General features: G+C 41.4%; 1 protein-coding gene across 5 annotated transcripts in view; it reads right to left on the reverse strand.

The window, feature by feature from the left end:
- Positions 1-13,089, reverse strand: part of NEDD4L (NEDD4 like E3 ubiquitin protein ligase) — a 352,508-nt gene that overhangs the window by 24,098 nt on the left and 315,321 nt on the right. For all 5 annotated transcript variants that reach the window (XM_059725264.1, XM_059725263.1, XM_006268859.4 and 2 more), the window contains 3 exons: positions 9,093-9,214; positions 7,098-7,168; positions 4,853-4,948 (listed from right to left, as the gene is read on the reverse strand). In XM_059725264.1, the coding sequence (XP_059581247.1) occupies positions 4,853-4,948; positions 7,098-7,168; positions 9,093-9,214 (289 nt within the window). The remainder of the gene's footprint in view (positions 1-4,852; positions 4,949-7,097; positions 7,169-9,092; positions 9,215-13,089) is intronic.

Genomic DNA, 13,089 nt, shown 5'->3' on the forward strand with positions numbered 1-13,089 from the left:
ACCGACCCTGCACCACTGATATAGCTTGCAACCTAGAATAGTTGAGGACCACTGGGTTAGATGAAGTGGGGGACAGCTATCAGAATTGTTAGACAAATATCTTGAGGAGTTAGAAAGAAAAACTAGAACAGAAGTCATCCTGAAACTGATATGCCAAAGAGACAAGAACATGATAGATACTGCTGTTAAAATAAATTGCTAGTTACAAAGTATTTCTGCTGATAGCACAGTTCTAGAGCTGATGAAGAGAAAAACCTTCAAAAGCCACTCATTCCCTCACTCATTAGCAGATACTTAATCACTAGAAGTGTTTAAGGATTTATAGTAAACTACAACCAATGGTCTAAGAGAAGGAAATTAATTTCCAAAATTCAACAAAAACTATATGGGATGGGCACCCCACACACCATAAAATGAGTATCTTTTCACTGACAGACAGAGTAGGTGATGGAACCCAGAGAGAAGAGGCATGAAACAACATGCTCCAGAGAAGCAACTGCAGAGAAAAAGTAACCGAAGTATTTCTCCACGTGCTGTAGGAAAATATTTATTGAACATTCCTGAACAACCCTTGGGAATAGGCAAAGAGCAGCAAGCCCGCAGAGAATCCTTCACAAGCATTACTTTAAACTCAGGTCATGCTGTGATTAGGTATTTAATCATACTGCAGACATAATAAGACCTAATTAACTCATTCTAGTGCAGGATATATGTGATTGGACTGTTTTTGATCCAGAGGTGAGACAAGGACGGGCAGGCACTGTTTGACTTCAGGTGTAACTGAACTTGGCTACCTTCTACCTCGAAGTCCTAAAGAGTGAGTTGTAGTGGAGCCCAGCCGTGGTTCAGTAAAGCTGTTGACTTCCCTATTATATCTTAGCGTTTTCATTTCAAGAGTTCCCAGTAGCTAGGGAAATAATAAACTAATTGCCTTATTAAAATGGATCTGAGGAAAGAGGTGATAAAATCTATCAATAATGTACAGCACTCAGAGCAGACAGACTCCCAGCTGTGCAGTACCCTGAAGGTCAAAAAATGACAACAAAGGCAAACCACAAACTAGCTACCCTCTCAAGAGCAAGTGGGATAATGATATTTAGGTCACAGATACAAATAATGGCATGCAAGAAGAGGGGGGTGAGTTTTTGTTGCCTGTGCCTCTCCTTTCATCAGAAGCTGTGCAGCATTTAAGCAATGGCAAGTAATATCTTGGTCATTAAGAGTTGTGAACGTGGCATAACCACAGGTCTTTTCTTTTCCTATTTTTAAAGAACCCATTAGGCTCTCTGCATCTTTAAAATAGCCACTGTATAGTTCCTAGCTACATTCCTAACAAATGAGAATCATCTGTAATAGTTACCAAAATCCTTCATTAAAGAAGAAATTAGAATAAGAATAGGCTAGCGGGCAACCTACACACAACCTCAATTCTGCAATGTTCTGTAGCTGACCTGTGCAATGACAGTGATATAGGTGTCCTCTGGGAAGGAAAAAAAAGTATGTTAAAGGACTATTACCTCCACACAGGAGAAATAATTAACATTACGGAGCTAACTGTAAATATGGCATTTCCGAACTTTCTAATGTTTGACTTGGCAACCGAAATGACTTCCTTTTAACATACTTGTAGGTCTTTTCTTGGAGAAAAAGGTAGAATTCCTAATTCTGTCAACTAAAGACTCAGCTACCATATATTATCAGCATCATGCAAGCAAAAGAATGGATGAATGTTGAATGTCAAAGCAGCATTTTCCTTTTTCTATCACAATGAAACAACTATAGTCAGATAACTCTGTAGTAGCTCTGTTGGGCATCTAGTCTTGCTAATAGCAGGTCTGGTCTTAGTCCAGCTCCTGAGACGCACATCACAGAGACCAGCATTAGAGCTAGTACACCTCAGTTGAGAGGTACTGAATGGGTTTATATGAAGTCTATTATTCCCTCATTGGGTACCTTCAGATTGAGTGAAGGCACACCCACAATATGGCATTGGGAAGCCGTGTTGCCACTGAAAGCTGAAGTTTTTATTTGACAAGAGAAACAATAGAACAGAGTTGCTAGTATACCACGTTACCAAAAACAAATATGGAAAAAAGCACATCTCTGGAAAGATGATCTGAAGAAATATTGTAAATAGTATCTAAACATTTCTTCAATGAATTCATTTAGAAAACAGTTTTTCCTTTACAGAGGGTGAAGAGAAAACAACTCAACATGCTGAACACACATATTGGCACTGCCACCTTTTATGGAATTCTTATACATGTACAATTTATGTAATCATTCACCAGTTTTTATATCCTGAGTATGGCAAAAGCCATGTAGAAGTCATATTAGATTTGTTTGCATCCAGTAAAACAGGACTAAGAAATTCCCAATGAGAGTGATATTGAGAAGCAGGGAAGTTAAGTTAATACACATAATAAATCAGCCTGGTCTCAAAATGTAGCCTGCTGCCTACTAGTGGTACACAAAGCATTTCCACATAATCTGCAACATGAAAAGACACATGCCCTAGACCTGCCTAGCAGTGTAGGGAGGCAGCTAGGCAGCCAGGGCACAGGGACAGCAGCCACTCTTTTTTGCCCTATTTGCCCTGCTCTAGTTATGCCATTGTGCTTGCCTCTAATTTCTAGTCTTCTCACAGTGTGTGTTGATGTTCCCCTTGAATACTCAATGGGAATTTTGCTGCACAATGGGAATATTCAATGGGAATTTTGCTGCACAAAAAACAGAACCTGCCATTTTTTTTTCAGTTAGAATTATCAAGCCAAGATCAAATTTGCTGATGACATCAGAAGTAGGGATAATAAGCATGTTTTGAGAGAGAGGTGGGATGCAGAGACAGTAATGAAACCAACCTGCAAAGTCATCTACAGTCAGAACAGATGGCTGAAGACAATAAAAAGAAATTCTCTCTGAATAAAAAGTCTTACTACTGAAGGGACAGAATTGACACCAAAGTGACCTAGAGTCAGAGATGGCTGCAGATGAAATGAGATTCACTGTGAATAATATCCCATACCTAAAGGGAGGTAAATTACACAGAAATGAAGCTCCACTCATCATGTTACTTTTCATCTTATTGCTTTAATGCTCTCCTTATGTTTTTAGAAAATGAAACAGTAGAAGTTGCAGTAGTGAGAGCAGTACTAGATGACAACTAGGTCAAAGCATTCCCAAAAGTGTGCGTGTGTGTGTGTGTCTTGATTTAGGAAAAAGCTAAGATAGTAACTGGACTGGAAATCAAGAGGCCCGATAAAAAGAGGTAAAGCTATGCTAAAGATTTAAACACACACACACACACACACACACACACACACACAACACAACGAAGTATATTTGCAAAGAATTATAAACGTTACTAGACAAAATGCGGTATGTTTGGGTCATTTAAAAAGATGTAGCTGCCTGCACACATTTGTGAAATATCTAAACTCCATAGCTAGATTGAAATCAACAGTAATAGGGGAGAAAAGTTACAAGCTGAGGCAGATCTACTAGTAAATATCATATGCATTGCATTTCCCACCCCCATGGAGAAAACTCAAAACCTGTATCTGCACACAAAGCTCCTATATGCATCACCTGGCCAAGGACCGCCTCAGGGCACCTCCATTCAAAAACCGATCTATACCCACGAAGTGTGCTTTGTTAAAGTAAGATCAGCAATCTCCAGGGGCTGACTGATAACGCTGAGACAAACTATAATGGCTTGAGGCAACAGTTTTTGACCTTTTGGGCCTGCAGGCCAGATGAGAGGTGTGGGAACGGTCCATTGGGTCAGAATGTGCCCCCTGCATCAGAATCATGCTCCACGCTGCTCAGCTGGCCCCCACACACAGTGATTGAGCTCTGAGGCCCCATGCCACCCATGGTCACCAGGATCAGGTGCAGGGCCCTGCACCACCCTTCGTCCCCTGTGTGCTGGGATCAGGCCATACTGCCCTACCCAGCCTGCACATACTGGGATTGGACTGCACTGCCTCCATCTGGCCCTGCACACCCAATCTAGTATGCAGGGCCACACAATCTGGCCCACGGGGCTCTGCATGGTCTGGAAATTTTGCAGCAGGGGAGTGGTGCCACTGCTCCTCCACTGGAAAATTTTCGGACCTGTAGGGAGCCCCACAGTGCCAGGGACTGGACCTACCCTGCAGGCCAGGGGTTGGGCATCCCTGGTTTAAGGATATGTTGCTGCACCAGAAAACTGAAGAGCAACTTCTATTGATGAGCTGTACTTTACTTATTTTTCTTTAGTCTTATCTGACTGCTAAATGCATGTCCAGGTGCAACACTTGTGGTTCATAAAAGAGAATTATTGGATACAAAGTCTCTTTCTGCGGTATCTGCCTAATGAATGTGCTAATCAAAGCAAAACGCCTGACTTTTAATTCCACCCTTTAATTCTCCTTTCCCCAACCACCTTTGACTTAACATTACAGAGACATTTTTATGATTCTACCAGAACCATAAAGCATAGACTTTCTCCTTTTCTTTACAACCCTGAATGTCCCAGATAGAGGCCATATTTTTCTAAGACAAGTACTGCACAACACTTCGTTCAGTAGCAGCCACCATCAGAATTTAATCAGCTGGGAGGGCTGCTGCTTTGTGATGAGAAGCACCTCTCACCACTGGTCTTCTCTAGCTCTCCTATAATCTTAGCTAGCCTAGGAAGAAAGAGAGACCACTATTCGAACCCCGCATATGAATAGACATTATTAATACATGAAAATGCTACTTAAATTACCTGTTGTGAAAATATTAGTGCTTAGAGGTGGCTGAGAGGGAGAAGGAGGACACCATTCTGAAATCACATTAATGATAATTTCTGATAACCCATACATACCTGTCCAAAGTTTTCCTCATCTATGCAAAACATGAGATCCAGCTCTGTTGGGTCATTTTCCAGGATCCATTTCAAGGAATTGTAATATTCACTATCCTATAGCAACAGCATAGGTTAGTTAAGCAGTTTTTGAGAATAAAAATATTATAGACTATTAGAATCTAGTTTCAAGTAAGCAATAAAAATAAACCTAAAAATCAAGTCTCTAGAAATAAGGAAAACAGACTGATATCCATAAAGTCTTCCCTTGAATTTTGGTGTAATATAGTAGAGATCAGACAATGTGCATTATTAATTTACATTATAACAATCTGAAAGACTATATTTTTTTCATATATGTGCCTTAACTTGTTCATGATTATGTTACTCACACAAAAAATACCTCAAATTAGAAAGGTATAATAGCTTGATAGTATTTCCTATTTCTAGACCAAGCTTCATATTATACATAACAAAGATCACCACCGTATTAAAGTTGATACAGTTTTATGAAGTTGTTTATAATTAAAGTGATGAAACCCTAAAAAGTTCAACCACAACAAGATCCCATGTATTTTTCTGGAAGGCTCACATCATAACATTTGTCCTTGCAGAGCAAGACAAAACGAAAAATGGAAAACCTCACCTGTAAACGTGACCACAGATTTTAAAGTTAAGAACAAGAGCCAAGAGACCAAATGCAAAGTTTTCATTTAAAACAAGATCAGAATAGGATTTATGCATGTGTCCTTAATGCAAGAACTAGCCAGCTAAAGCCTAGTGATTATGACAATGATGATGGTAGAAGAAGCAGAGGTCAAGCCAGTTAAGCACATTTTTAAAGCAATGCTTTCATTGCAATGGGCCAGTGATTGAAAAATAGCAATGACACTTGAGATCAAAAATCACTTGTGTCCAGCTCTTTTTCCACTGAACAAACTGTCAAGAAAATCAGAAGAGCTGTTGCAGAGCTAACAGCTAATCGGGAGAGTTGGTATTGCATCTAATTTCAGGAAGAGCAATAGCTTAAGACAGGGGGTGTCAACAGGGGGCACACATACCCCAGGGGATACTTGAGAAGGCCCTAGGGGGTATGCATGGGCAGGTGGGGACAGATGCACCATCCCACATGCCACACAGGCGCCGACTGCCCGGCTAGACATGTGGGAAGCTTGCACGCGGTAGCTGCTGCCACTGCGTTTGGCCACGTGCCCCCTAGGCTCCACATCCAGCTGCCAGGGGTACACTGATCCAAAAAGGCTGAAAACCCGTAGGTTAGGATGATTTTTCACCATCCCAAGACAGATCTCAGAATAGATCTGTAAGATGCAAGAAAGATACTGCACAGTGGTTATGATGGGAGAATTAGGAAGAACCCAAAGAATTAGAAGGAGACGAGAATAGTATCAGCACACTGCCTTAATTGAGACCACAACTTCATGGACATCACATAGCTAGTTATTAGTTATATTTAATATTCAGAATTTTTCAACTTTGATACATGTTATGTCTACACTGGGGGCGGAAAGTGATATTACATCTCAAAGGCTCCTTTATTTTGCAATGTGAACTCCTGTTCTATGAATAAATGCTACCCAAATTAGCATCAGGCAGTATCAGTGAGCCTATAACTATTGAGAAAAAAAAATATCTCTTTTCCCTTAGAAGGGCAGAGTACTAAAGAGCCTGACAGCACTTCATGGATGGGCGAGGAAGTGGGGGGACTGAAAAATGCACGAAGCAAGAATCAGAGGCATAAATAAAAACATAACTTATATTATAGGCACTGAGTCTGTCAAGGAGAAAATTATCCAGCAGGTGACTACCTTTTCATCCTCCACAACTATGACTGACTTTTCTACTTTCTTCAGAAAGACTAGGCTAATTTAGCAAACCAAAACTTATCCTCCCCTCTAATACCAGAGCTGCTTAGCTGTAGAACATACCACTTGTCAGTGGTTCTACTGATAGTGGGAAGAGAAGCAACATAGTAGAAAATGTAAAGTGTAATACACTATCTCATATTGTTTTCCCTTACTGACTTATTTCCCCCCCTATTTTTAAGTGTGCTACTCTAATAATCAGTCTCTTGGCAGACATAAATGACTACTTGACTTAAAAGAGACAGGTGTGGTTCCCAAATTCTCACAGCTCTAACCTTGTTTACCATTACACAGTTTTTACTGGAAGTATTAGCTTTTATAATTTCCCCAGAGGAGAAGTTCACATCATTGACAATACTAATAAGATTTAAATGTTCACTTACCACTGATTCCATGTCTTTCAGAGTTATTGGTTTCCCCAGCATCATCTTATAAAAAGGCCTAATGAAAAAGCCTAAAAAATGAATCAGAGAATGCAAGTAGAAGTAGCTAGATTTAATTTTAAATTGTACTTTTGCTTTTTAAAGATATTTTATTGATATAGCAAAGCAGTCTTTACACCTTCAAAAGAAATAATATGGATAGAAACATAGAAGTAAAAATACCACATTGACCTCAGAGTAGTAAGTGTAAAACAGAAAACATTATAAGCAGCAATCACTGATGTGTAAAGTGTACTCCAGTAGTAATAGTAGAGACAGGGTATTTCTAGGGATTAACAACCTGCAAAGAGACTGACACCCTGAAACTTAGGAAAGGACCATTAACTGTAGCTACTCATTACAACAATTCCTAGGAAGCATCCTGTGCCAAGGTTACTGTCTTCGTTACAAGTGATCACTACTCGCAGTTCTCCACTTACTCAATGCACCCATAACCCAGAATCAGTATCTATCTATCCACTGTCATTCCTATAGAGCATTTTAAAGAAATATAAATGGCACTAGCACTGTCCACCACACACAAAATCAACATTCCTGTATGATGCACTGCAGTACTTTTAGGATATCATTTAGGAATGTTTCCTTATGATTTTTTAAAACAATATACTCAGCCTCATGGATGAGAGATGAGTGCAAAATCCACCACCACTTTTTGCATGCTGGGTCAAGGTATAGATCTTTCAGGCTTAAGCACACTGGTATTATTGCTAGGTTTGCCAATGGTAAAGACATTTCCTTCTCTTAGTACAGTTCAAGTTAACATATGTTTCTCATCTTTTCTCCAAGCACAGCACCAAAGGCCCAGTTGTTCAGCCTATTGCAACAGCTGCTACTTAGGCCTGTGCGAAGCAGCTAGTATTTGCTTGGGATTCAGCCAATTCAAAGGACAGTGATTCGAATCACTGTCCTGAATCGATTTGGAGATTCGGCTGCTGCCGAATCTCTGAATTGCCCAGGCCCATCCCCCACCCACTCTCCCAGCCCGGCAATGGTTGCCCTGCCTGCTCCAGCTCCTGGCACTTTGGAAAAAAAAAAAAGAAGTCGAGACTCACTGGGTGCAGCCAGGCGGGGGGCAATCTCTGTTGCCCCCCACTGCCCCATGCTGCAATCTTTTCCAAAGATTCAGAGAGCTTCGAATCTATTGGGACCTTTTTATTGGTCACCTTGATTCAATTCAGATTTGGAGATTTTGCCACTGAATCGGGCCGAATCTCCACCGATTCGAATAACCACCCAAAGCTTTGCATAGCCCTACTGCTACTGTTAATGGAGCTACAGCTAATGGGATGGAAAAGACTTGAGATTACAGAATGCAACTGATAAGGTGCCAGGTTGCTCTGAGAAGTGATTTTATAAAACCAACACTACGAGGGTCCACAGCTACTAGGTCTCAGAGACTGCAAGAAAAACGCACTGAGATTTAAAAAAAAGTCATTTTTGTGACTGTCTGTTGGGCTCCTTTTTCAAAGCATACAGGTGAATAAGAATTCTAAAAATTAAATTATTCCTTTATTGACACCTGTGCAAGTTCTTGGTTCCCATGTGATGTGCAAAGACATGTCTGATTTATATATAGTAAACAAATGTGCCAGTGATGCATATAAAGGAAGAGAATGCAGCCCATTAGCGGTGCTAGCTCTGCAGGATTGATGGGAGTATAGCTTAGTAAAGTGACATGTGGACCTGATCTGCTGAGCAAGGCAATTTCATTTTTACATGAGCATTTTTAAAGCAGGACTGCAATTTTGGGCAGATTTTGTCTACTGTACATCACATAAAGAAAATACTACACAATATTTCAGCAATTGATTTCATTTAATAGAAATCTGGGACTAGGTTTTGTAGCTATAAAGCATAAAAAGGACACTGCAGGATGACAGTTTAAGCACTGTGACAACATTTTTTAATATTGCTTTTTTACTGCAAATAACTTACCATCTAATAACTTCCCATGATACACTGCCAGCCCAGCAACCCGGCCAATAAATGTGAAATAGGACAGATGATCTTCATTACAAAGGCCTGAATTTGGATTAATCTGAAGAGTATAGTTGTCCCTTTTTTAGGAGAGAAGGAAAAGGTTTATGCAGCTGACATCAAATTGATTAATAAGTAGCTTGAGGGTTTTTTTTTTTGTTTTTGTAACCAGATACTACAATATTTTCATTTAACTATGTATTCCTTGCTAGCTATATCTTACACACTGCTGACATGAGCTAGTCAAACTATAAGACTAGTCTCTACTGATATGGTAAATGTTCCAACTTATGCAGCAACAACCTTTGTCCAAATGTAGCCAGTAGGGCTTGAGAATGCCATCTTCTAACTGTGCACCCACAAGTAGAAATGTTAATTTTAATAATTTTTACCACTACAGATTCACTGGATCTGATCAAACGTCACCAGATCAAAACACACAGGTAGATGTGCTTCCTGTTCTGAGGAGTTTACTAAGACTAGACCTCACTGGTGATGGATTTTTCCCGAACACAAAGACTGTAGCTAATGTAATGGTAATTAATACAAATATCTATTTAAAAAATGTGTTGAGTAGGAGACAGTATTTTGTCCTGCTGGCTGTGAGGATGGTAACACAAGTTTGATCACCCAAGCAGACTCTGGAATATGGAAGGAATATTATTTTACCATGTTTGTATACCGGGAACAAAGGAAGCACAAAAACAAGCAAAAAAGAATTCTGAAAAGGTAAAGTGAGACTATAAATAATTGCTGATTCCAGTAAAATGAATGGTTATCTGGCTTCTGGAATGTAGGTCACAACTTGGGGTCCTGAACCGATGGCTGGCAGAAGTAAAATCACATCCAATTTTGCTGTCACAGTCCAATTGGAGCTGAGACAGTAAAAGCCTGACTCCGCTGAAGTCAAAAGGCACAACTCTCACTAATTTCAGGGAAGCCAGGTTTTAATCCACAGAACAGTTTGCATTGGTGGTGCTGTAGCAAAACCCCCAGTTTTTCTTTTTTTTTTTTTTTTTTAATTTTAAAGTGTATTCCCCTCCCCTTCCCCAACCATGTCTGACTTTTTCTCTCCCTCTCTATTCCCTATAGGTAAGTATAAGTGAGCCAAGACATATGATAAGCTTCAGCATTTTATTTTGGTAGCAAGTTTTATTTGTTTTATCTTTTCTCCTTTTTTATATTGTATAATTATTATGTTTGTATTGATTTTTACTGTTCTATATTACTGTTTTACTGATACTATATAATTTAGGCCTACATATGTAAGTTAGTATGAGTCATGTCAAGTTTCCATTTTGTTTGTCAAGTCTATCTTGTCCCCATGCCCTGTTGTGCAATGATGTTGTAACCTATGACTCACACCTAGCCCTCCTATGCAACTTGGCTCCTGAATGAAGGGGGATGAATGAGGGTGCTTGACAGACAACGGCAGTAGGTCTAAAAATAGCTCTCTCTGAATGACCGAACCATCAACACCAATACCTAGACCAACGACCCAGCCCTTGGAATCACCCTCAGCATTCAAGAAACAAAAAAGATGAGGCAACCCACCATTGTGCCAAGGCTGCACATGCTCAGTAAGAATACGTGGAACCCTCTGGAACAGGACTGACATTGCCTGGACATGCCCTCCCCATAGGAGATCATAGGTAGTCTGCCCCATAAATAGGGGTAGTGAAGACTGACTCTTTGGGATGCCATTTCCATCTGGACCAGCACCACACCACACCACCTATCCACCCAGAGGCCCTGCCGGCAACTCGCTCTGGACAACACCTACTAGACAAAGACCTTTTTCTAGCCTGGATAGGTAGCTATCACCCCCACCCCCTCTTCAACTAAGGACTTGGACTCTGTTTCTCTTCCCTACCTGGACTCCAACCCTTCCACTGAGTCTCTCTTTCTCCTGCTGCCATTGTGAGTGAGTGAGAGAGAGAGTGTGCACGTGTGTGTGTAGGAACCAATAACTTCATGGGGCTGTGTAGTGTGTTGTCTGTTTAATAAACCTGTTATTTTGAAACCCTGAGTTGGGTTTTTGTGTTTCCTAACTGTTTTCTCCTTGCCACCACTTATCTGCCCCCAAGCTCCCAGCTGTCTGCCTCAATTTCCAATCCCAAGCTGCCAGGTTTCTCCTCTCTCTCTTTCCTGGCCGTCTCCGCCTTGCCACCGGGCTTTTTCTCCTTGCACCAGTGACCTCGGGGCCACTTGACCTTAAGTAACCCCAAGCCTCAGTTCCTCAGCCAGCTCTAGTCTACCAGTTCTAATGCCGGTTCTGGCAACTTTCATGCCTTACACTTTCTCTCTCACCTTAACCTTTTCCCAGGTATCCCAAATACCCCAAACACACACATATATACCGTACCATCCAAGTTAGGAACTCACCCGTGTGTATGTGTAGGTGGGTGGTTTGTGTGTGAACTGGTGAATATATATGTCGTTGTGTGTATGATACACGAATTAGTGATCCGTGTATGTGTACTGGGTGTGCGGGTATGACAATTGATTTTTGTCTAACTTTTGGTGTGTATAGTGTGTAGGTGCTTGAATTGGTGCTAGGTATGCATGTACCTAGGCTGGTAATTTTGGATGCATATGTGCCTGAGTTGGTCGAGTGTGTGTGCATGCCTGGTGGGGGTATATTAACCTAGTGTGTATGTACGTGCCTAATAGATTTGTGTGTGTGTGTGTGCGCATGCGCACAATTGTACACCAGACCTTCCTGTCTAACAGCGCGAAATTGAGATCCTGAGTGTTGGCATGACCCCACAGGACAGCAGTGCTCAACCTTCCACCCCCATGGGCCAGATGAATGGCATGGAGCCAATGTGCAGGATAGATCCTGTGCACAGGCTTGGTGCGATCTGGCTTGCTGGCTCGGTCACATGCATGGTCCAATCTCACACGCTGGATCCAGTTGCACACCAGCCTGACCTCATGCCAGCCCAACCCCACATGCCAGACCTGGCTGTGTGCCAATTCAATCCCACACACCAGCCTGACCTTGCACGACGGATCTGGCGGAGTGACCCCATGTGTCAGCACCATCCTGTGCATCAGGAGAGCCACTTCATCTGCTTCGCGGGGCTCCCCATAGGTCTAGAAACTTGGCAGCAGGGAAGAGGCAATTGACACTGCCAATGCACCCCCACTGCCGAAGTTTCAGATCTATGAGGAGACCCACCCCGGCCTAATATCACCTCACATAAAGCTGGCTCATGGTCTGAAAGTAGAGCATCACTATTTTACACAATGGTCTCCTCGCACTGATATGTGGAGTAGCATGAGTTCTGGGGAAGAGAGCCTTGCACGGTCCTTCTTCACTGAAGGCAAAGAAGCTGTGATAAACAGCTTTCAAAAGAGTAAATCAAGAGAAGAAGAAATGTAAAAGGAGACAGAAGTGAAGGAGATCCTCAGGGTTGTGGCTTTCTAATCCTACCTGAGTTATCCAGCATCTTCCTTTACATATTAAAATGTTTATTATTCAAAGGCGAGAGCTCTAATTGCATTAGGGCCTACTCCACCTATTAGTCACTTAAGTGTGATCTTACTCCAAGTTCCTGGAATCCCTAAAACACTGTTAATGTAAAAGGTGGGGTGGATCTTCCCTTTTCTTGCTATGTTTTTGTGACAGTTTTAAAGCTAAGATGTCAGTAACAGTGGATTTTCAGGGCCTTGAACAGGGTGGAAGAGGATCACACCTGGGCCATTGTCACCACTTATATACCACATAGTAATTCTAGAGTAAGAGGTTTATAACAATGACATATAGCTATAGCCAGTCTTATTGGTGCCCAGCACATGTCAGGTGCAGAGCACCCCACAACATGTTACTACATAACATTACTTCCATTTGGTTTGGCACCCCCATGCAAAGCCACCCAGTGCCAGTGCAACACTGGCATTGCCTTGCTACAGTACTGAATCTACAGAGGTAGTTTTCTGTTTTATTGTC

This window comes from Alligator mississippiensis, chromosome 3 (genome assembly GCF_030867095.1).
Source record: "Alligator mississippiensis isolate rAllMis1 chromosome 3, rAllMis1, whole genome shotgun sequence".
In the NCBI taxonomy this organism is placed as follows: Eukaryota; Metazoa; Chordata; order Crocodylia; family Alligatoridae; genus Alligator; species Alligator mississippiensis.